This window comes from Microcaecilia unicolor, chromosome 6 (genome assembly GCF_901765095.1).
Source record: "Microcaecilia unicolor chromosome 6, aMicUni1.1, whole genome shotgun sequence".
Taxonomy (NCBI): domain Eukaryota; kingdom Metazoa; phylum Chordata; class Amphibia; order Gymnophiona; family Siphonopidae; genus Microcaecilia; species Microcaecilia unicolor.
Genome location: NC_044036.1, coordinates 50,186,742 through 50,212,149, shown reverse-complemented (window position 1 = coordinate 50,212,149; position 25,408 = coordinate 50,186,742). Strand labels below are relative to the sequence as shown.

The 25,408-nt window shown below is 43.9% G+C and overlaps 1 protein-coding gene across 1 annotated transcript in view; it reads left to right on the top strand.

Moving 5' to 3' along the window:
* The window catches only part of LRRIQ3 (leucine rich repeats and IQ motif containing 3), a 111,654-nt gene extending 95,955 nt beyond the window's left edge, over positions 1–15,699 (top strand). The window contains exon 8 of the mRNA XM_030205707.1: positions 15,113–15,699. Coding sequence (XP_030061567.1) covers positions 15,113–15,257 — 145 coding nt within the window. The 3' untranslated portion in view covers positions 15,258–15,699. The remainder of the gene's footprint in view (positions 1–15,112) is intronic.
* The last annotated feature ends 9,709 nt before the right edge of the window (positions 15,700–25,408 follow it).

Genomic DNA, 25,408 nt, shown 5'->3' with positions numbered 1-25,408 from the left:
CCCAAATCTACCTTTCTACCCCTGATATCTCACCTTGCATCCAAACCAAAGTTTCAGCGTGCTTGTCTGACATTGCTGCCTGGATGTCTCAACGCCACCTGAAATTAAATATGACCAAAACCGAGCTTCTCATTTTCCCCCCCCAAACCCACCTCCCCGCTCCCCCCATTTTCTATTTCTGTTGATGGCTCTCTCATTCTCCCTGTCTCCTCAGCTCGAAACCTTGGGGTCATCTTTGACTCTTCTCTCTCCTTCTCTGCTCATATCCAGCAGACCGCCAAGACCTGTCGTTTCTTTCTTTACAACATCCGTAAAATCCGCCCCTTTCTTTCCGAGCACTCTACCAAAACCCTCATCCACACCCTTGTCACCTCTCGTTTAGACTACTGCAATCTGCTTCTTGCTGGCCTCCCACTTAGTCACCTCTCCCCTCTCCAGTCAGTTCAAAACTCTGCTGCCCGTCTCATCTTCCGCCAGGGTCGCTTTACTCATACTACCCCTCTCCTCAAGACCCTTCACTGGCTCCCTATCCGTTTTCCGCATCCTGTTCAAACTTCTTCTACTAACCTATAAATGTACTCACTCTGCTGCTCCCCAGTATCTCTCCACACTCGTCCTTCCCTACACCCCTTCCCGTGCACTCCGCTCCATGGATAAATCCTTCTTATCTGTTCCCTTCTCCACTACTGCCAACTCCAGACTTCGCGCCTTCTGTCTCGCTGCACCCTACGCCTGGAATAAACTTCCTGAGCCCCTACGTCTTGCCCCATCCTTGGCCACCTTTAAATCTAGACTGAAAACCCACCTCTTTGACATTGCTTTTGACTCGTAACCACTTGTAACCACTCGCCTCCACCTACCCCCTCCTCTCTTCCTTCCCGTTCACATTAATTGATTTGATTTGCTTACTTTATTTATTTTTTGTCTATTAGATTGTAAGCTCTTTGAGCAGGGACTGTCTTTCTTCTATGTTTGTACAGCGCTGCGTATGCCTTGTAGCGCTATAGAAATGCTAAATAGTAGTAAATAGTAGTAGTAGTAGGTTTTGGAGGGCTCACATTTACCAGCACAAGTGCTCCAGGGACCTGCATACTGCTGTGATGGAGCTGGGTATGACATTTGAGGCTGGCATAGAGGCTGGCAAAAAATGTTTTTAAAATTTTGTTTTTTGGGTGGGAGGGGGTTGGTGACCACTGGGGGAGTAAGGGGAGGTCATCCCCGATTCCCTCCGGTGGTCATCTGGTCAGTTCAGGCACCTTTTTGAGACTTGGTCCTGAAAAAAAAGGGACCAAGTAAAGTTGGCCAAATGCTCATGAAGGATGCCCTTCTTTTTTCCATTATCGGCCGAGGACACCCATCTGTTAACCACGCCCCCGTCCTGCCTTCGGTACACTGCCGACATGCCCCCGTGAATTTTGGTCATCCCTGCGATGGAAAGCAGTTGAGGACACCCAAAATCGGCTTTTGATTATGCCGATTTGGGCGACCCTGAGAGAAGGACGCCCATCTCCCGATTTGTGTCGGAAGATGGGCGCCCTTCTCTTTCGAAAATAAGCGTGATAGTGACATAATTGAAGATAAGCAAACATATCAACAAATAAGTTGAAAAGCCCTCCCCCAGGGTTCCCAGAGGCAACAGAGCCATCAGTGTGAAGTACATGTTCCAAATGAGTAATCCCCAGAGTTGCCCATTTGCAAAAGGCTACATTGGTGAGTCCCAGAGAGAAATGGATGTTCCCCTGAAGTGGAAGCAATCTAGAGGGGTAAGGAAGCAGACCCCACAATTTAGAGAGATTTTTCCATAACATTCTTAATGATTGTAGCAAACTGCTCCTGTGAATGGATTCCTGGAGGTCTGTAAAAGGCATCTATATGAGAAAGCTAAAATGCCAGGGATGAAAAAATTCATTTTACAGACTTCAGGGTGTATAATCATCTCAGTTCAATAACCAATCTCCTAAATGAGGGGTGAGGCATGCTTGATTATATTTATAAAGATTGGGTAAATCCATCCCCCCCCCCCCCCCCCATTCTCCAGGATCCCATAAGGCTGTGAATTGGAAGTCTAGGTTTTCTTCCTCCCCAACAGAAGCGGGACAAACTACGGTGAAGCACCCAATGGTCTTTTTTTAAGATCTTATGTAGAAGCAGTTGAAAACAATACAACCATTTCAGGAACTCCATCATTTTAAACAAGTGAATCCCACCATGCACACCCAAAGGTAGTGATTCCCAGCTTACCAGGGTGGCGGAAGTCGACTCTAACAGCCGTGTTATATTTAAAGAATACAATCTTGAAGGCTGCATAGAGAGACGAATCCCCAAATAATGAAGAGAGCTATTCGCCCAACATAGGGTGCATAGGAAATGTACCTTCCCAACCCTGTTGAGCCTGTGGAAAAGAAGTGAGAGCCAAGGATTTCTGGAAGTTAAGATGAAAACCTGAAAAGTCTCCAAATTCCTGGATTAATTCCAACAGCGCAGTCAAAGAGGATTGCTGGTCAGTAAGAATAACCAATAAATCATCCACAAATTAGAAACTTTAAAATTTAATGTGCAAAAAGATACCCCATTAATTTCAGGATGAACAATAATTTCCCAAATAAGGGGATCTAATGCCTGCCATGAGTGGGAAAGCGCGGGTACAAATGTAACAAAAATAAAAATCAAGGGAGAAAGCGGGCAACCTTGCCACATACCTCAATGAAGATTGACACCCAGTATCGGATCCACAGTGAGCCTGGGTTTGTAAGGCCTCAGTTGCCTCACCATTCCTTGGTGGTGGAATCTGCTCCCAAAAGAGCCAGGAGTACTACTCGGCTCCCACAGGCAGGGAAGCGAGAACCCTGGATTCTTTTGGGAGGAAGATGTACCAGGCTTCAAATCTTATCTCCTGTATACAGTCATACCAGCTCTTCATGAGCATTTACTTGCAAAACTCGATGAGACAGCTATCAGACTTGGTCGATATGCTCCCTCCAGAGCAGGCCAAACCTTTTCACCAGTTGGTCAAGCAGCAGACGGTGTCCATGTGTCCCATATTTCAACAATTGGCTGGTGAAGAGCACCTCAGAGGACAAAGCTCAGGAGTACATTTGGATGACTATTCGGGTGCTAGAGCTACTAGGGTTCGTTTTAAACTACCCCAAGTCCCATCTCCACCCTGTTCAATGATTGGAGTTCATAGGAGCCCTGCTCAACACGCAGATGGTTCACGCCTAACTTCCGGAGATGCGAGCGGGCAGTCTTGTCTCCTTAGTGTCCAAAGTTCGTGCCTCTCAGCAGGTCACAGCTCGGCAGATATTGAGATTGTTGGGCCACATGGCTTCCACAGTGTATGTTACGCCCATGGCATGTCATCACATGAGATCAGTTCAATGGACCCTAGCTTCCCAGTGGTATCAGGCCATGGGGAGTCTAGAAGACGCCATTCAAGTGTCCCCAGAGCTTGTACACTCTTTACAGTGGTGGACCATTCAATCCAATTTGACTCTGGGATTGCTATTCCAAATTCCTCAGCTGCAGAAAGTGCTAATGACGGATGTGTCTCTCCTGGGTTGAGGAGCTCATGTAGATGGGCTTCATACTCAAGGTACTTGGTCCGCTCAGGAAATGAATCTTCAGATCAACCTCAAGGAGCTTCAAGCAATCTGGAACCCTCTAAAGGCTTTCAGATCGGCTGTCTTTCCAAATTATTCTAATTCAAACAGACAATTAGGTTGCAGTGTATTACACCAATAAGCAGGGGGGCACCGGATCTCACCCTCTGTGTCAGGAGGCTGTCCAGATGTGGCATTGGGCCACCAACACGACATGTTTCTTCAAGCCACTTATCTGGTTGGCGCAAACAACACCCTGGCCGACAGACTGAGCAGGATAATGCAGCCTCACGAGTGGACTCTCCATATGGGCATAGCCTGCAAGATCTTCCGAGCGTGGGGCACCCCCTCGGTGGCATCTTTTTGCCACTCAATTCAATCACAAGGTCCCTCATTTCTGTTCCAGGCTTCAGGCCCACAGCAGACTAGCATCATATGCCTTCCTCTTAAATTGGGAGACAGGCCTTTTGTATGCGTATCCTCCGATACCTCTAATGGGAAAGACTTTGTTGAACCTCAAGCAATACCTTGGCAGATATGATTACCTCTTCTTTTGAAATTATCCTCCGAAGAACCGTGGAGATTGGAGTGTTTTCCGACCTGCATCACGCAGAACGAGGGGTCGCTTCTACATCTCAACCTCCAGTCTCTGGCTCTCACAGCTTCGATGTTGAGAGCCTAGAATTTGCTTTCTTGGGTCTTTCAGAGAGTGTCTCCAGGGTCTTCCTGGCTCCAGGAAAGATTCCACTAAGAGATGCTACTTTTTTAAGTGGAGGAGGTTTGCCATCTGATGTGAAAGCATGGCCCTAGATCCCCTTGTTTGCCCTACACAGACCCTGCTTGAATACCTTCTACACTTATCAGAGTCTGGTCTCAAGGCCAACTCAGTAAGGGTTCACCTTAGTGCAATTAGTGCTTATCATTACTGTGTAGAGGGTAAGCACATCTCTGGTCAGCCTCTAGTTGTTTGCTTCATGAGAGGTTTTCTTTTATCAAAGCCCCCTGTCAAACCTCCGCCTGTTTCATGGGATCTCAACATCGTTCTCACCCAGCTGATGAAAGCTCCTTTTGAGCCACTGAATTCCTTCCATCTGAAGTACTTGACCTGGAAGGTCGTTTTCTTGGTGGTGGTTGCTTCAGCTGGTAGGGGCAGTGAGCTTCAGGCCTTAGTAGTGGGTGCACCCTATACTAAGTTTCATCACAACAGAGTAGTCCTCTGCACTCACCCTAAGTTTCTGCTGAAGGTGGTGTCAGACTTCCATCTGAACCTGTCATTTTTTTTTTTTAGATCTGAAGCAAGGATTTTACTGAAATATTTAAAGTCACATAAAGATATGTAACGGTATTTCAATATTGCAGAGGCAACAACCAACTTGTAACAGTTTCTAATGTGTTTACAAAATCTTTTGAGTATTTTACTTCTATTTAGCAGCAGTGCTTCACTTTCCTTATCTCCTAATACCTACTACTGGGAGTGGTTAAACGCAGTTATCTTTTTCTATGTGAAATTTATTTTTATTTTAATATAACATTTGTACAAAACAGTGACCCTTATCATCTGAAAACATGCTTGCGTTACAATTCTCATCAACCGTCTAATTCCACATTCAGTATCATGTTTAACATAACTAAACTTCCCCTATTGGAACTCCCCCCCCCCCTTCCCTTACCCCTCAGTATAGTGTTCTTACAATAAATCATTTTTTACATTTTCATATGGTTGCCAAATTTTCTGATATACGTGTAGCTGACCTTTTCTCACGGCTGTCAGTCTCGACATCAGGTGTAGATAGTCTAATTAATACCTCTTTAATAGTGGGTGTTGCTATTGCTTTCCAGGCCTTCGTCAGCGCCATCTTTGCCGCCACTAAAAATTGAATTGCCAATTTATGTCCGTATTTTCGGCTTTTCGAGGGCCTGGAGTGCAGTAAGCATATGTCTGCCTGTTGAGGGTATTTCACCTGCATCACCCTGCTAACTAATTCCGTTATCTGAGCCCAGTATGTCTGTATTTTAGGGCACTCCCACCAAATATGCATGAAGGTTCCATGCCCTCCACATTCTCGCCAACAGGCTGCCGGGTCTGGGGGTACATTTTATGCAGCCTATCTGGTGTGTAGTACCACCAATATAGTATTTTGTAGCCACTCTCTATTGAGGCTTGGGCGATGGAGGGTTTGAGCAGATACCTGAAACTACCTGCCCACCAGCTTGGAGGGAAACTGTTCTGAAGTGCTTCCTCCCATCTCCCAGTATAATAGTCTTGTGGTGTCGAGAGGAGTAACAGTGCTCTGTAGAGCCTGGTAATACTGCCTCGCCCTCCCCCCTCTCATAGCCTGTTCCAACCTCGTTTCTGCAAGTTCTAGTTCCTCTTTCACCCTTCGGAGGATGTAATTCCTTAACAATGGTAATATACTAAATCTCGATCCTCCAGTCCAATTCTTCTTGTAGTTTTACGAAATCTCTTATTTCCCCTTTAACCCATATTTGGTCTAATTTATACAGCCCTTTAAACACCCACTGTTGATAAGTGTTTTCTGATTCCCCTAGTGGGAAACCCGGCGCGCCCCTATCACCATTTGCAAAAAATATCTCCTCTCAGCGAACACCTTTTTGCGTAATTGCAGCCAAGTGTTTAGCAAGTGACCCAGCCCTATTGGTACTCTACGTATTGCTGCCAATATTTCTTTCTCTGATTTCCATATTATATCCCCTAAAAATCGGGTTCCCATGCATGCCCTTTCCCATTGTAACCATTTCTTAGTGGTCGTCGGGGCCCAGTCTGCCATTATTCGTAGCTGGGCTGCCTGATAGTAAAGGCTAAAATTGGGGACTCCCATTCCTCCTTTGCCTGGTGTTTGAAACATCATTGCCCGTCGTACCCTAGGCGGCTTCTTGTTCCAGATGTAAGCAAACATTTTTCTATTTAATTTTTGGAAGAAGGTCCGCGGGATTGGCACTGGAAGTGCCATAAACAGATATAGGAGTTTGGGCAGTAGCATCATTTTTATAGCATGTATTCTTCCTATCCAGGATATATTTAGGCCCTCCCATCTATCCAATTCCTTGAATAGTTCGTTAACTTTCTGTGGGTAGTTTGCCTGGTATAACTGGTCTAATTTGGGGGTAATCGTCACTCCCAGATATTTAACTCCTGCACGTGTCCACTTAAATGGGTACTCCCACTGGAGCCGCCGAACCTCCTATGGGGGTACAGTTAGATTAAGTATTTCTTATTTAGAGGCATTTATTTTGAAGCCCGATCTAGCCCCATAATGTGTTAGCAAATGCATTACACTCGGCAGCGATTGTTGAGGCTGAGCCAAAGTCAGCAAAATGTCATCAGCAAACAGCATGAGCTTGTGCTGTCTTTTGCCCCTGAACACACCCTCTGCCCCCGTATTTTCTCTAATCCGTTTAGCCAAGGGCTCGATTGATAGTGCAAATAACAGGGGGGACATTGCACATCCTTGCCGAGTTCCCCGGCTTAGTTTCAGCGGTCCAGAGTGAGCCCCATTCACCTTTATTTTCACCATTGGGTTAGTATACAAGAGTTGAAGCCAAAAAAGATACCTGCCCCCCATGCTGAATTGTTTCAGTACCGCGAAGAGGAAAGCCCACTCCACACGGTCAAATGCTTTTTTGGCGTCCACCGAAAGCAGTAACATTGGAGAGGGGTCTTCCCCAGAATATTGAACCACATGCAGCAGAGTCCTAATATTGTCAAAGGTCTGTCTACCAGCTATGAATCTGGCCTGATCTTCGTGTATTAGTCGTGGTAAGTAGCCCTGAAGTCTATGTGCTAGAATCTTCGTAAAGATTTTATAATCTATATTCAAGAGCGAGATTTGCCTATACGAGCCACAGTGTGCTGCATCCTTACCCGGCTTCAAGATGAGTGTTATTTCTGCCATTCTCCAAGAGTATGGTAGCTCTTTCAAACTCTCGAATGAATTTATAGCCTTAAGCAACACTGGCGCTAACCATTTATTATATAGCTTATAAAAGTGCGCCAGTAATCCATCTAGTCCCGGTGCCTTGTTATTGGGTAAGGCTGCTATTGTTTCTGTTATCTCTTCCAATGTGATAGCTTTAGACAATCTCTCTAATTCCTCCCCTGTGAGTTCTGGCAATGCTGTCCCTTGTACATAACTTTCTATGTCGGGTTGTGATGCAGTTTGCTCTGATTGGTACAGCTGTTCATAAAAGTCACTAAAGGCTTCCTGAATAGGTTCTGTTTGAGTGACACGGCTACCTGCCTGATTTACAATACTGGAAATCCAATTACGTTGTGTTCTCTTCTTAAGTTTATATCTAAGAGCCTACTTGCCCTGTTTCCAAATTCATAATGCTCTTGTTGCACTTTTTGAAGCTGTATAGCTATGTCCGCCAGCTGCATTTCATTGAGTTGTTGCCTAACCTGCTGCAATTCTCGCCCCACGTTGCCATTTTTTGGGTCCTTTTTATGCTCTCTCTCTAGCTTATCCAGTGTTTTTCTGAGTGCTGATTCTCGCTCTACTTTTTCCTTATGCAAGTGTGTTTGTAGTGCTATTAATTGCCCTCGCAACACCGCCTTCAACCCTTCCCAAAGACTAGTAGGCTGGACCTCCTCTGTATCATTGTGTTTTATGTATTCTATTATATATTTTTCTATCTGCGTTACATTTTGTGGGTCCAGAAGCATTGCTTCATTTAGCCTCCAGTATCTATTTTTTTTCTCCTCTCGTCAGTCACTTTTACTACTACTACTACTACTATTTAGCATTTCTATAGCACTACAAGGCATACGCAGCGCTGCACAAACATAGAAGAAAGACAGTCCCTGCTCAACGAGCTTACAATCTAATAGACAAAAAATAAATAAAGTAAGCAAATCAAATCAATTAATGTGAACGGGAAGGAAGAGAGGAGGGTAGGTGGAGGCGAGTGGTTACAAGTGGTTACGAGTCAAAAGCAATGTTAAAGAGGTGGGCTTTCAGTCTAGATTTAAAGGTGGCCAAGGATGGGGCAAGACGTAGGGGCTCAGGAAGTTTATTCCAGGCGTAGGGTGCAGCGAGACAGAAGGCGCGAAGTCTGGAGTTGGCAGTAGTGGAGAAGGGAACAGATAAGAAGGATTTATCCATGGAGCGGAGTGCATGGGAAGGGGTGTAGGGATGGACGAGTGTGGAGAGATACTGGGGAGCAGCAGAGTGAGTACATTTATAGGTTAGTAGAAGACGTTTGAACAGGACACGAAAACGGATAGGGAGCCAGTGAAGGGTCTTGAGGAGAGGGGTAGTATGAGTAAAGCGACCCTGGCGGAAGATGAGATGGGCAGCAGAGTTTTGAACCGACTGGAGAGTCATTAGTACCATTGAGTGGTCTGACCAGCTGCAGGGTAGTATGGTTATCTTGCCCAAGCTCCTTCTTACATCTCCATCGCCCAACCAGAAATCTATCTGCGAGTAGCAGCTATATTTTGGTGCATAAAATGTATAATCTCTGTCAGTCTCATGTTGTGTTCTCCAAAGATCTATCAGTCCCCACCTTGCCAGCCATGCCTTTAATGCTATCCTGTCCCTTTTTGCATATTCCATCGCCCCACCCGAGTTATCAACTCGTGGATCTATTGTTAAGTTGAAGTCTCCCCCCACTATTAACTGACCTTGTGCGTGCTTTTGAATAACCTTTTCCAGTTCTCCCAAAAAGATGCTTTGCCCCTCGTTAGGAACATATACACACACCATTGTATAGTATTTAGCCTGTATGGAGACAACTAGCAGTATATACCTGCCTTCTGTATCTTTCACCATATGATGTACCTTTCATGGAAAGGTACCTGATAGGGCTATAAGAACCCCTCTCTTTTTTTTGCCATCTGCACTGGAAGCACAATAGAGCAATGGGTAGCGCTTATGCCTCACCAGGTACTCATAGTTACGTTTCAAGTGAGTTTCCTGAAGGAAGATTACGTCAGCCTGCAGGCGTATCATGTCACCAAACATCTGCTTTCGCTTTTGTGGGGTATTAAGACCCCGTACGTTTAGTTACACACTTACAGTCCATCTACACATTTGTTAAGTTCTTGCTCTTCCCTTCTGCCACCATCTACTGTGAGGTTATGCCCCCCTTCTCCCCCTCTTCCCCCTCGGTCTCTGTTCCCCATCCCCTTATATTCTAATCTCCTACCCACTTCCTTACTATCCCCCCCTCCCTTCTGTCCCAGACCCAACCCTTTAAACCAATGCGCCGCTTCCTTATTGAAGTGGTGCTTCATCGGAGGAAGTGAGGTCTAGTCCTCTATATTGTATATCCTTATTCCCCCTTCATTTATTTATATATATTGTATCGACCATAACTTTTTTTTTTTCCTTATTTTTCTTGTCCCCTCCTCCCCCTCTTGCCTTTGTTCAAAATTATGTTTGCCCCCTCTGTATTATAAAACATACCTTCCTATCCCTTAGTCCGCCTCATCAGTTAGTTCTAGTGTTCAAATTCTCAATTATCAAGTCCTGCTTCAGGTCCCAGTGCCAGCAGTATATATACTGGCCTGTCTTCCCGCGCTCATAGGAGGTGACTCGCGGACTGCTGGCTTTCCAGCCTCTTACGGCCTGCTCTCTGCCACTTTGGATAGGGCCACGGCCCTGCAGACTTCTGTTGTCCCTCGGATCCAGATGGTCTGGTCGTTGGTTCTCCTTCTGGAATGATCGTCCTGGCTTCCGCAAGTGTCCGGACCTGATGCTGTTTTCCATCTTTATAGAAAATTAGCGCAAATGGATGTCTCCAGCGATATCGAAGGCCCATCTTTCTTAATTTGGCTGTCACGGGTTTTAGATCCACCCATCTTTTCAATGTTGCGACCGCCAGATCCTGGTAGATTTCCACTCGGTAGGAATCCCATTTGAAGTCGTCTACCTGTCGCGCTGCTCTCAGGACTCTTTCCTTCAATTTAAAATAGTGGAAGCATGCGATAATATCTTTCGGAAGGTTGTTTCTGGCAGGACCTAGCGCTCTGTGCGATCGCTCCAGTATAACTTGTTCTGGTGTCAGCGGTGTTTCTTCCGTATTAAGCAGTGCACTAACTACTCGTTGCACTACTGATTCCGCGTCCTGATATGTGGGCGTATCGGGCAGGCCGCAGAACCTCAGGTTTCAGCGCCTGCTGCGATTTTCTAGATCTTCTAGTTGGACTGCTATGCACTGCTGCCCGATTGTTATATCCGTAATTTGTCTCTCCATGGCCCCCATCTCTTCTGCATGCTCATCCAGCCTAGTTTCCGTCTCCTCTACTCTGCGACCAATGTCTGCTATTTCACCCCGCAGTTCAGCTCCTAGGGTCTCCAGCTTCGTTCGCACCGCCTTATATCTGTGCGGATCTCTTGCAGCCATAACCGGAGCTCAGGGAAACCGCTTTCACCTCCCTCTACAGGATCTTGTGTTTGAAACAGGTCTCTACCTGATTGCTCTATGGGAAGCTCAGGTGTGCTGTGTAAAGAGTATGTAGGACAGGCCCCAAAGGAACCCTGGGATAGGCCAGAATACCCCCGTTATAGGCAGGCATTCCCCAGGAAAAACCTAGAGAAAAAGAACTACAACTCCCAGCATGCCCCAAGGGAGACCGGGGATAAGAGAAACTATATGCATTCCCAGGAGTCTCCAGAGGAGGGCCGCAGGGGAAGGAATAAGGCTGATTCTCCAACCTGGTGGAAGAGGTGGTGGAACAGGTGGGTGGAGAAAGAAGAGCCACCAAAGAGCTTTAATGAAAGAAAGGGTGAGCAGCTGGGAGAAGGGCAGGGCGAGGAGAATATGGATTGGGCTCCTGAGGAGAGAGAGGCAGAGAGTGAGCCTTGCCCTATGGAGTTGACTGAATCAGAGAACACCCTGGAAGAGCCGATGGACTTTTCAGCTCTGGCTCAGCGAAAGCCAAGGAAGTAGCGGGGCCAAGCCGGGTCAAGCGGGAGGAGGTCAGGTAGGAGTATGACTGACCAAGAGGGTGGGACCCTAGGCTTTGAGCCCGCGCAAAGCCATTACTGTGTGTTTTGGAAAGCTTGGCTAAACTGAGCTGTGTTTTGAAGCTTGGCTAGAACTGAACTGTGTTTTGAAAGCCTGGCTAAACTGAGCTGTTTTTGTTGAAAGCCTAGCTAAACTGAGCTGTGTTTTTGAAGCTTGGCTAGAACTGAACTGTGTTTTGAAAGTTTGGCTAAACTGAGCTGTGTTTTGAAGCTTGGCTAGAACTGAACTGTGTTTTGAAAGCCTGGCTAAACTGAGCTGGTTTTGTTGAAAGCCTAGCTGGACTGAGCTATGTTTTTGAAGCTTGGCTAGAACTGAACTGTGAGTTGAAAGCCTGGCTAAACTGAGCTGTGTTTTTGAAGCTTGGCTAGAACTGAACTGTGTTTTGAAAGCCTGGCTAAACTGAGCTATGTTTTGAAGCTTGGCTAGAACTGAACTGTGTGTGGAAAACCCCGCTACACTGAACAGGGTATTTTTTTTTTCTTTTTTTTTGCTGCTACTCTTCCCCAGGAGGGAGGGAGAGGAAGCAGTTGTGGAAGCCGGGACTGGGCAACTAACCGGCTGAAAAAAGGTGAACGATAACTGTGCTTTGTTTTATGTTTTGGGTGCCACAACTGAGTGAAGGAGGGAAGCCCCTCCTAGGCAATAAAAAGCTTCATTGAGCTGAAGGAAAAAGGAGCAGTACTGGAAGGTGTTCTTCAGGTTGTGGAGAGCTGCAACCGCTGAGAAAAGAGGATCCACTTTACAGCTGAGAATTTCTTCTTCCATCGCTGCCATGCTTTCGGGATGCTGTATTGGTAAACGCGTATTGAGAGAAATCTACCGCGTCTCTGCGCCTCTGCATCTCCGGTCGCATTCCCACTGCTGTTCTGCGGCTGCTACTCCTCTCCCTGGCTGAATTGGAGCTTTTTATGTCAGGGGAATATGCTTATTTCACTGAGGGACCGACGGAGCACGGCTCTTAAGCGGCCATTTTCTCCGCTGACGTCACTTCCTCCCTGAACCAGTCAATTGACTTGCCAACATTCTTTCCCTGACCTCATGCCCATCCTGGCGAAAGCAGCTTGCACACCCTGGATTGCAAGAGAGCATTGGCCTACTACATGGAGCGGACAACAGGATAGGGGTCGCTATTGGGAAATGCACCATATCCAATTAGCTGTCAGATTGCATTTCTTTCGCTTATGCCCAGGCTGGGCTGGCCTTAGAGGGTCATGTCACAGTCATAATGTCAGAACCATGGCTGCGTCGGTAGCCCACTTGAAATCAGCCTCCATTGAAAAGATTTGCAAGACTGCAACATGGTCTTCTGTCCATATATTCACATCACACTACTGTCTTGAGCAGGATACCTGACGCGAAAGACGGTTTGTACTGTTAGTGTTGCAGAATCTGTTTGGTCCCTAGAATCTAACTCCACTCTCCTAGGCCCATTTTATTCAGTTCCAGGCTCACTCAGTTGTATATAGTTTCAGGTTAATCTGTCTTATATATTCGCCATTGCGAGGCCCAATTAACCAATGTTTGTTGTTTTGAGTGAGCCTGGATGCTAGGGGTTCCTCACTTGTGCGAATATTGGAGCCTGCTTGTCCTCAGAAAAAGCGAAGATACTATCCTGTAGCAGGTATTCTCTGAGGACAGTAAACCACCCACCTCCCCTTGGAGTTGTCGCCTTAGTTATTTTTATTTTATTATTTGCTTTATTATTGGACTGAGAGAACCACGTTCACGCAGTGGGTGGGAAGACACTCGCACATGTGCAGTGGTTCGCAACTCATGCTTCACAAAACTCTGATTTTTTTACTTTGGTATAAATCCCGGACCGTGCGACACAGATCGGCGTCTACCCACTTGTGAGAATATGAAGCCTGCTGTCTTCGGAGAATACCTGCTACAGGTAAGTATCTTATGCACCAGACCATGGCCAATTATGTTCTGAATATTGACGTAATTGGTTGTGTGCTAGCCAGATGGAAACAAAATACAGATATTCAATACCGAAGCCAGTACAGGGTCTGACATTGCATATCTGGGAATAATGCTAGTGGCAGGCAGCAAAAACGCTCACCGTTGTCTGCTGAATACTGACCGCATGTGTGCCGTTATAAAATAGCGTTCAGCTGCCCTGCTGGCACTTTCATAGGTACATGGGTATTTACACACATAAGTGCTAGTACTCAGTAAATTTGCATGTTCAAGGAGCACATAAATCGAGACCATGATGTACACACGACTTAAGCACATCATAGGTGGCAGTAATCGTTACGTACAAATGTGCTCTAAGCCTCATTCTGTAAGACAGTGCCTAAGGCCCCAATGCTCAAAAGTAAACATGGGCGCTAGAGGCCATTAGCACTGGACTAGTACCCACATTAGCCTGCGCAGATTGTTCAAAGGCCCAGAGTGTGGGAACAAACAAGCACGCAGACGAACAGTGCAAATAACATGCTAATATAGTCAAGCTCATGAAAATGAGGTAATTTTGAATTCCTCTCCAATGCACAGAAAAGAGCGCCTAAAACAAACCTGCTTTATCGCTGCCAAGAATAACGCCAGGTTGGAGCAGGCATTAGGGTGATGGAAAACAGGATTTCTCATGATTCTTTCTTCATAATCTGCCAATTTTGATTGCTTTTGGAAGCAGAAGAGAGCTGTGCAAGCCCTTAAGCGCTGGTCATAAGAAACGAATATGTGCATGTTGCAGCAGACCCAAAAGTGAAAGCACACATTGGTGTCTGTTTCCTGTGTTTCAATATTAGTGTCCAAGCTAGAAAAAATAATGCTTATAGTTAGGCCGCAGAAAACAGATGCCAATGTGTGCTTCACATTTGGGTTTTGCCAGGCGCATGCGCGCAAGAGCCAAACTTAACACAGAACTCTTCTGCGTATGTGCCAAGAACAATCCTCCCTCTGAACTCCCTAATGCTCAATGCTATGATCGCGCCTATATTTGCATCTCATTAGCATTAAGCATTAGGGGTTTTGTTCTGGCAGAACAGCACCAGAGTTTTGAGAATCTGCACCTAAGTGCTATAGCACATATTTGCACAGGGGCATAATCTTGGGTGGAGCAAGGGCAGGCCATGGGTGTGACTTCAAGTGATGCACGTAACTTGTAGAATATTATCAGAAGCATCATTTGGCATGTGTAGGTACGCCCATGTACACCTGCCATTGACATAGCATATATGGCAGTCCTGAATAACACAAAATTGTTTCTCATAAGGTATTACATTTATGAAAATGGAAAATTACATGACTAAGACGATATATGGAGAAGTACAGGAGATAAGAGAGTCAGGCTGTCCCTTTTGATCTTCTCTAACAATATACATTAAAATTTCTCATTCAACCCTGATTCAGCTTTCCTCCCTCACAAATTCTGCCTCTGTTTGCTTTCCTGTGAATCTCTTTCTTAATGTATTATTACCAGAGGGCTTGCTTAGCTGGTCTTGCAAAAACCTGATTCTGAATCAAGTGAAAATGATTAAATATGTTTTAAAAAGGTTTCTTTTATTTTCTAGGCAACTGGAACTACAGCCAGAAAATGCTGCCGGGAAAGTTACTGTTGCTTCCATTGTCTTACAAAAGGCTCATGATAAATTACTGCAAGCCAGGGCAGAAGTTGCAGCTGTGAAACTGCGTAAAACCAGTGTGGAACCTCAGTGATTCAGACTGTTTCCAGGGAAACATGGTGAAACTATTCCAGTTTATAAATAATTGCTTTCCAAAGCATAATGTAATGAATGCCAAACCGTTAATGCATTTTCAATACCGGATATCAAAACATATTGTTATTTATTTGCTCCTAGATTACTTAGAAGCAGTATATTTGCTGCAATTTCTCTCTCTACCTGTGAATATGCAATTATGTACTTATTAGTGCCACAATTACTTTTTCCTATCTTCTGTTCAGGTTCTTGTGAGGAAATGTTTCTGAGCTTGCTTGCAGGAGCTTGTGGATTTATCAGGATTTGCCTCTATGAGTCATGTTTAGTTTGCAGAAACAGAACACTCAACAGAAGTCAGATTTATTTTAATTGAGTATTTTGAGCATATATATAATCCAAAATTATTAAGGAAGTAAGGGCCCTTTTTAGTAAGCCGCGTAGCTGCCTTTGTGTGCTCAACAAGCATCAATTTTGAGTTACCGCCCAGTTAACGCTAGGCTCGCCAGAAAATATTTTTATTTTCTGGCGCGCAGGCAGTAATCGGGCAGTAATCTTCATTCTATGCGTGTAGACCATTACCGCCCGGTTACAGGCGTGGAACCTTACCGCTAGGTCAGCGGTTGGCGGTAAGGTCTCAGACCCAAAATGGACATGCGGCAATTTTCATTTGCTGCACGTCCGTTTTCAGCTAAAAGTTTGAAAAGGTGCGCTGAAAAATGATTCTATGTGCGCCCAAAACACGTCTACACTACCTCAGGCCATTTTTCAACGTGCCTTTGTAAAAGGGCCGCTAAAAGATTAACATCAAAAGGCAAATAACCCAGAAAAACAAGAGCTGTTTACTTCACCCACATTAAGAACAGAAAGGAGATTTAAGAAATCCAGCTAACAAAATGAAACAAAAGTGGAGGAGACTACATAAGTCTTAAACTATCCTCACCCATAAAAAAAACAAGAATGAAAATGAGAAAACTAGGATCAAAAACTCTTATCCTGGAGAAATATATCAAGGTGCAATGGATCCAGAAAAATATATTGGCTCCCTTGGTACTTAATTAAACACTTACCAGGGAAGAAAGGATACAAGGATGCCCCGATAGTTAACACATGGGCTTTGCTCTTCAAAAATGGCCTCCTGTGAAGCTGAATCACACATCAAACATCTGGAAAAATCTGAATTTACTTCTCCCAAAAATAAAAGATCTTTTATTTTGAAGTAAGTTTTCATAACTAAGGGGCCCTTTTACTAAAGAGCTTTAAGTTCTTAATGCATGATTACGGCATGCTAACAGGCTACCTCAGAACAAGTTAAAGCGTTTTGCAGTAATGTGCCTGTTTCTGTACACTAACCTACGTTACTTATTTAAAAAAAATATTGGAGGGAGTGGGCATGTCATGGGTGGAGAGAGGGCATTATCCAGCTAGTGAATTATGATTAACTCACACTAACTGAATAATGCAGAGTTAATGTGAGAGCGACTACTGCCTCCTAAATAGGAGGTGGTAAGTGCTCCTGCATTATCTACATGCAGATATTGTGCACTAATGACAACATTAATGCCCAGCTTGTAATAAAATATTTTTACAAATTTCTCCATAAGTGCCACGTTAAATCTGGGCTTAGCGCACAGGAAAGTTGCACATTAAAATGTGTTAAGCCTAGATTTCACTGCATCAGTGGCAATCCTAGGTAGGCTGCCACCCGGGGCGGATCGCCACTGCTCACCCCCCCCCCCCCCCCCCCCGGGTGCAGCGGCATCCGTCCCCCCTGGGTGCAGCACGACACCCCCCGGGCACATCAACCCCCCCCCCCTCGGCGCATCAAACACCCCCCCCCCCCCCCGGCGCATCAAACACCCCCCCCCCCGGCGCATCAACCCCCCCTTCCGGCGCATCAACCCCCCCCCCAGGTGCCTTCTTGGCTGCTGGGAGCAGCCGCACACCTGTCGGCTCCACAGGCTCCCTGCTCCCTCTGCCCCGGAACAGGAAGTAATCTGTTCTGGGGCAGAGAGAGCAGGGAATCAGCGGAGCCGACAGGCATGTGGCAACCCCCCAGCAGCGTGTACCCGGGGCGGACCGCCCCCCCCCCCCCCCCCCTTGGTACGCCACTGCACTGCATTGTAGTAAAAGGGCATCTAAAAGTTTGTTCTGCTGTGTAAGGGAGTCTTTTACTGAAGGTTCACACAAGTTATCTGCTACAGGACCCATTTTATTTCTGTGGGCTCCACTGCAAATAACTTCTGCTAATCTTTAGTACAAGACCCTCTAAGAAAAGCAATCTGTAGTGTATTCCTTTCAGTGATGTCATCCTAAGAGGTCCCAGTTGAGGCCAACAGGAAACAGCACTAAATTAAGCTCTCCCTCAGATTCATTAATCAAACACACATTTTTGAAGACATAAAAATACTTGATTATCCTCAACCCCTGTGAACCACCGAAGAGTAGGATTTCACTATTTTTTTTTCTATGTATTACATTTTGTATTCGTTTATTTCAAAGATATACATATCAGGAAAGGGAAAGGACACTGGTATGTTTTTTTTTTTAAATCTTTAATTACTTCTTCAAAATATAGTTCACTTTAATTTAGCCCCAAGAACTTGAAGAGCTTCTCAGATTTCTTTTTCATTCCATTGCAGCTCTATGCTTTTCTTTATCTGCTGTAAAAATAAAACATGCATCTCTAAAACAGAATGACCAACTGTCATAAAACAGTATAGAATGCAGTGGCGTAGGAAGGGGGGGGGGGGCGGTGGGGCGGTCCGCCCCGGGTGCACGCCACTGGGGGGGTGTCGTCCTGTTCCGGGGCAGAGAGAGCAAGGAACCAATGGAGCCGACGCAGCTCCCAGCGACGTGGACTCGGGGGGCGGATCGGCCCTCCCGCCCGCCCCTCGCTTCTAAACTAGGTAAGATCGCGCTCCGGGGGAGGGTGCACGCCGAGGGGGGGGCTCCGTGCTGCACCCGGTGGGGGGGGGGGTGCTCAGCTGCGACCCGTCCCGGGTGTCAGCCACCCTCGCTACGGCACTGATAGAATGGTCAGTGTCTGCTGACATATGCAAGCAAGAATGCAATTACAGTTTTAACTGCAGTTAAGGTAGGCAGCTCTTGTAAAGCATTTACCTGTGCTGCCTCAGTAACCATATCCCTAGAACAGTGCCATTAGCCTCAGACAGTAGTGTTCACTTGCTCTTTGGCAGTTTTACCACATTTTCCCCAGCTGTTGACTTTCATTAATATGTTACATATGTTTATTATCTAATTGTATACATTTAATTAAACTTGCTACAAGTTTATTGTAATCTATTTATCTATCTGCACATACATGCAGTTCATATATAAAACAAAGTACCATGGGCCTGTAAGCTCTTTTTGAAAGGAAAGCTGCCTACAGAGTTTCCCACTGAAAACTGGATCTGTCATGAACAGCTTAGCTTCAGAGTACCTACAAAGTTGTACCTGTTTTAGAGCAGCTAAAAAGTACATGCTTTAAAGAATCCACAGGGATTTAAGTCGCTCTCTATTCTTTCCTTTCTCCAATCTTACGTACCTTTTCTGCTATGAATAAAAGTGACTATGTTGTGAAATAGTACATTTATTTATTTATTTTTCACATTTATATCCTGCTTTAATCAAAGCAGTTTACAAAATTAACATACGTAATAAAACCATTAAAAAAAACTTACAACAGACAAGTCCAGGAAATGCAAATGTACCCTGAAGGGGATAAGGAGGAGGGGGCACCAGTTTTCCACACAGCCTTTTTAAATGGGTAAAAAAATGTTTTATCTACATAAAAAGCTTTGAAAATTGCCCTAAAGGGTTTAGAAAAATATTTGGCAAAAAAACTTATATGTTTACATGAATAAAAATAATAATATTTTGTGTTTACAAATTGTATTCTCTTGTTACTATGTAAGCCGCATTGAGCCTGCGATAAGCGGGAAAGCGCGGGGTACAAATGTAATAAATAAATAAAAATATCATTCAGATGAGTCCAGTAGCTAAGGTAGCAAGTGATGTATTCTACCATGTGGAAGGTCCTAGATTCAGTCCATGAGTTGGGTATTTTCCTCCTGAGTCATCCAGGGTCCGGAAAGTGCAGTGACAGCATTCACAAGTCTCTGAGGAGGAGGGAGTTATGATCATTGCTTAAGGGTAATATCTGATGGATAAATTCAGGGTGCTGAAAGTAGCTGGAGATGTTTTTATTGTAAATCTTCATATGACTTGACACAGCCGTGTTTCAACTACAGGGCCTGCATCAAGAGTCCAAATTCATTACAGCAAAAAACATAGTACAGTATCTGGTAAGGCGCATCTGCGCTGGAACCATAGACATGCTCCTGCCAAAACTGTCAAATGTGAAAAACATTCCAAGTAAAACACACAAAAAAAAAACCACACTCCACAGCCAAACACCAAAACAAACAAAAAAAAGAGAAAGCAACAAAAATAGCTGGAAATGTTTTTATTGTAAATCTTCATACGACTCGATATGGCCAGGTTTCAACTAAAGGGCCTGCATCAGGATTCCAAATTCATCACAGCAAAACACACAGCATGTGGTAAGGCGCACCAACGCTAGAACCAATACAAGCACAGCTAAGAGAGAACCGCAGAGTTACCAATGTGTCTATAAAAAGAACGGTAACATTTCCAATGCGTCATTGATGCACTTCAGTCAAAACTGTTTTGTTTGTTTTGCTGTTTGCCTGTGGAGTGTGGTTCTTCTGTGTCTTACTTGGATAAATTCAGGGCTCACGATTGCAGGGTTCCAGAAATAGCCCTGGAACATGGCCTCTGGTTCAAGATTGTCACTTTGTTGACCAGAGTAGGTCTGTTGATGTTGGGAGGGATATAAATCTAAAGGGGAAATCCCTGGGTAGTTTGAATGAAGGCTCTTTTAACTAGACCCCCACCCTTGTTCAGATTAAGAGGGGTAGTTACTAAGCTGCAGTAACAGATCCCATTTTAGCACAGTTTAATTTACAGCAGATATCTCTAACCTGTAGTATCCCATTACTGAAGGTTAGTGATTCCTATGGTAAATTAATAATGTAATTTAAATTCAGTCTTACAAGCTGTATTATTTTTCTTCCCTAGAAGCATCAGGTCACTAATGTGCAGCCCAGTGCTCTCAGGCACCTATTTAAAGGGAAGAAAACAGTACTCGGAGGTTCGGTAATACAGAAAACCATAGATAAAAAGTTGGCATTACCATGATGAAGATGCTGATGCTTCATAGAAATAGATGTTATTAAAATACCTGGTGGCTATGTTTCACCTTAGGTTCTTAATCACACTGTGGGAAATTGACTCACTTAGACACCCCAGAACAGTTATAATTATATACTTAGCTTTTTAGTATTTGCAGGTTATAGGTCAGAAATTGCACCAATCTAGTACAGATGTTAGCCATCAGAGAGCAATTAGCACAGGAACAGCATGGACCCCCACTCTGAAGGAATTGCTAGATTAGCAGAGGATTACAAACACAGGCCCCAAAATACTCAAGACCTCATCTGCACATTTATTGTGGTTCTGGATGACCATATCTGTATGGAGAAATACCAAGCACAAATCTCCGGATTCTATATAGTGCAACTTAAGTTGCGTGTGCAAATCCAGTCGTACTCTGAATTTTCACATACAACTTAATTAGCTAACAAGTCAATCAGCGCTGGTAATTCCCAATTAACAAGCAATTATTGACATTAATTTGCATTCATTAGAATTTACGCGCACAACTGGCTAAGTGTATTCTGTAAAGTAATGCGCGTAAATTCTAAGGCACATAGGTGAAAAAGGGGTGTGGTCATGGCCATGGAAAGGGCGGTTTGTGGGCATTTCTAAAAACTTTCTGCATTGTTATAGAATGCACTTGGTCTGCGCCTAATTTAGGCATAGGCATTTACACCAAGTTTAACTTGGCGTAACTGCCTGTGACTAAATTTAATCAAGTGGACTGGCACTAGGCGTATTCTATAAATTGCACCTAAATTTAGTTGTACTTTATAGAATATGCCTTGGTGTATTTTTTTTTCAGCACCAAATTTTTAGGTACGATATATAGAATCTAGTTCAAATTTCCAAAAAAGTAAAAACATAGAAAAAGCATTATTCTGTCTGCATTTAGGGGGGTGTGGACTGCTGTAGCCAATCAGTAATTGCAAAAACATATTTAAAAAAGACATGTTTATCACAGGTGCACAAGTTGAATATATTTTATCTTGGGAGAGAAAATGGATATGTTTTCCTAGGGGAGGAAAGAGAGATATGTTTCGTCTAACAGTGTCTGCACGTGTTATCCACTACTGATAAGAGAAAAATGCAAGAAAATATGTTTTTCTTATACTAGACTGGGAAAAAACCTGTCCCTGGGGCAGAAATATGGAAAGAGAAAGAGAAAAAAGATTTTAAAACAGTAAAGTCATGCTAACGTTTAGCTTAAGCCCTAGACTAGACTAACCATGATTTTTCCAGCCTGCATCAGGAGATAAGGGAAGTGGAAAGACAATGGGCCAAACTGAAAGAAGCTATAAGAAGCACAACATAACTTTATTTCAAGAAAATAAATACATGTAAATAAAAAGAAAGCCATTATGGTTTTCCACAATTAAGAACTAAAGGCTAGCGTTCACAAACTGCAAAGCATCACAATGGAGGAAATATAGCATATCAGATAAAGCTGAGATAAACAAAGAAAGAAATCAAGAAGGCAAAAGCAAAGACAGAACAAAAATGTAAAACAAGATGATAAGACTTTCTTTAGGTATATCCAAGAAAGGAAAAAGGCCAGGGGTGGAATTTCAAAATGGAAGGATGCTGAAAACAGACATGTAACATAATAACATAGCAAATGACGACAGATAAAGGCCTGAACGGTCCATCCAGTCTGCCTAACAGTTACACTCATTAGGTCATGATTAAACCAACAATGAATGTGATATAAAATACTTGATTATTGTCTTTCATTGGCACCTCTGGGACATAGACCATTGAATTCCACCCGTCCTTGTCCCTGTGAGTTTCCAACTACTGAAGTTGCTGTTGAAGCTTGCTGCAGCCTTGTCAAATCCGTCTTGTGAATTGTGGTACACAAACCATAAAAGTCTGCCTGGCAATGCTCTCACACTCAAGAAAAATGTCAGGAAGTATTTTTTCCACGGAGAGAGTGGTGGATGCTTGGAGTGGTGGAGATGAAAACGGTAACAGAATTCAAACATGCGTGGGATAAACATAAAGGAATCCTGTTTGGAAAGAAGGGATCCTCAGGAGCTTAGCGGAGATTGGATGGCAGAGGCGGGGCTGGTGGTTGGGAGGCGGGGTTAGTACTGGGCAGACTTATACGGTCAGTGCCCTGAAAAAGACAGATACAAATCAAGGGGCTGGTGGTTGGGAGGCGGGGCTAGTGCTGGGCAGACTTATACGGACAGATACAAATCAAGGTAAGGTATACACAAAAAGTAGCACATATGAGTTATCTTGTTGGGCAGACTGGATGGACCGTGCAGGTCTTTTTCTGCCGTCATCTACTATGTTACATTCTAAATTACTGGAGTTTGTCGAAGACTTCTCCAGCCCATCCTAAATCGGATTGCCATATATGGGACCCAGACCATACAAGCCTGCCCAATACTTCATTCTTCACAGCCATCTAAAGCGCCACTCGACATGCAAACCACACATGCAACCTTTTAAGTGTTGTTTTTCTTTATACCATTAATTTTCTAATTAGAGATCCTCTGTATTCATCTCACGCCTTTTTGAATTGTATCACCTCCTTCTCCGTGAAAACAATTACCTGACATTACTCCTAAGTCTACCACCCCCGAATCTCAATTCATGTCCTCTAGTTTTACCATTTTCCCTTCTCTGGAAAATATTTGTTTCTATATTAATACCTTTCAAGTATTTAAACATCTCTATTTAAATGGAAATGGACAAGGAAAAAGCAGAAACACTGAACAAATACTTCTGGTTGATATTCACAGAAGAAAACCCTGGAGAGGGACCATGGATAGCTAACAAAAGTACATATTAAAAATGATGTAGATACCGCATCTTTCACAGACGAGAATATTTATTAAAAAAAACTTTCAGTGCTGGAACTGGACAAATCAATGGGGCGGGATGGAATACATCCCAGCATACTGGTGGGGAAGCTCAGAGAGGTTCTGGCAAGTTCATGGAAGAATTTGCTTAACAGATCTCTGGAGATGGAAGAGGTTCCATGTGATTGGAAAAAAGGCAGATCCGGTCCCTCTTCACAAAAGCAGCGACAAATAAGAGGTAGAAAATTACAGGGCAGTAAACCTCCCCTCAGTGGTGAAAAAAAGTGCTGAAGCAAAAGATAGTGAACTTTTTACAGTCTAATGGGTTGCAAGATCCAAAGCAACATGATTTTATCAGAGGCAGATTTTGCCAAACAAATCTAACTGATGAGTGCCTAGAGAGTTAGACAGAGAGCACATGCTAGATGAGGTATATATGGATTTCAGCAAAGCCTTTGATTTTCCTCATTGAAGTCTTATAAATAAACTGAAGTAGCCTGGGGATGAGTCGCAGGGTAATCAGTTGTTTGACTGACAGACAGCAGAGTGTAGTAGTAAATGGCATTCAAAAAAAGAAAAGTAAGAAGTGGAGCGCCTTAGGGTTTAGGTAGCAATGTTGCCAAAGGGTTATAAGAGTACATTTTCCTTTTCGAAGATAACACAAATGTTTGCAACACAGTGGATACCAAGAGGGAGTAGAGAAAATGAGATGTGATCTACAAAAACTACTGGTTGAAAATTGACAGCATTTAATACAAAGAAGTGCAGTGTGATGCATTTGAGATGCAGAACCCCAAATGTTGTATGCGACAGGAAGAGAGAAGCCAATGCACACAGTCCAAGAGAGAAATCTTAGGGTGAATGTGTATGAGGAAATCAAAGTAACGAAACAATTTGTCAAGGCAGTGGCCGCAGCCAGAAGGATACCAGACTGCATAGATAAGGACATAACCAGCAGGAAGGAAGTGATAATGCCTCTGTACAACACACTGGTAAGGCCTCATTTGGAGTACTGTGTTCAGTTTTGGAAGCCATGTCTTGCTATGGGCGTCTTTTACTAAGGTGCGCTCACATTTTTAGCGCGTGTTAAAATTGTGGGAACACTAAATGTTAGAGATGTCCATAGGAATGCATTGGCATCTGTAACGTTTAGTGCACCTTCAATTTTAGCGTGTGCCAAAAATGTGAGCACGACTTAGTAAAAGACCCCTTAAAAAAAGCTAGGGTCATTATAGTGGAAAACAGCCAAAATGGAAGAGGTCTCCATCAAAACACATGTACATTACCACTTGATGACGCAGTTAATTCCTTTGATCAAATTTCCACAGCAGCCTGGCAGTAGTTCCGGATTGCCACGCGCCAACACTTTAGTAAATGGGCCCCTTGAATTCCTACCTGAACAATTTAATTGCTTTGAATATTGGCCCCAGTATCTTTAGTTTTTGCAAAACAGGAACAAGGTATAGGGACAACATGTCTCCAAGTTATTTCCAAATTACATTGGTCTCCATGGTGTCCAATTTGTTGACGTAATTTTCAAGATTATTTATTAAAATGTACATGTTGCCTTTCTGTAACACTAAAAATAGGAGCATAAATCAAGTGGGATGCAAAATTCAGTTCAAACAAAATAAGAAATCATACAGAATGTGTTTTGTAATATTCCTTCAAATGAATTCAGAGTCAACCCATAAAACCTTTAGAGCTACTCCACAATAGATACATTACATTCTTACCCCCCACCCTTTGACAAAACCACGCTAGTGGCTGTCAGTGTGGTAATGCCGACATAGCCCATTCAAAGTGAATTGGCTGTGTTGGCATTGCTGCACGGCAGCCTCTAGCACAACTTAGTAAAAGGGGGGGGGTTAATAAATCATTAAAAAATATATGAATTAATAAGAAGGGGGTACCGGCTCAGAGCAGTAAGACCTCTTATCAGAGTGTGAAAGCTATAATGGCTCATGTGGCTCGGTTGAAAGTCAACATTCCTATCACAGCACATTTCTATACTCATTCGGGAATTTTCACTTTTTTTTCACATTTAAATACCAACTGCTGCAATCCAGATAGTGCTCAGAAGTGACAAAAATCA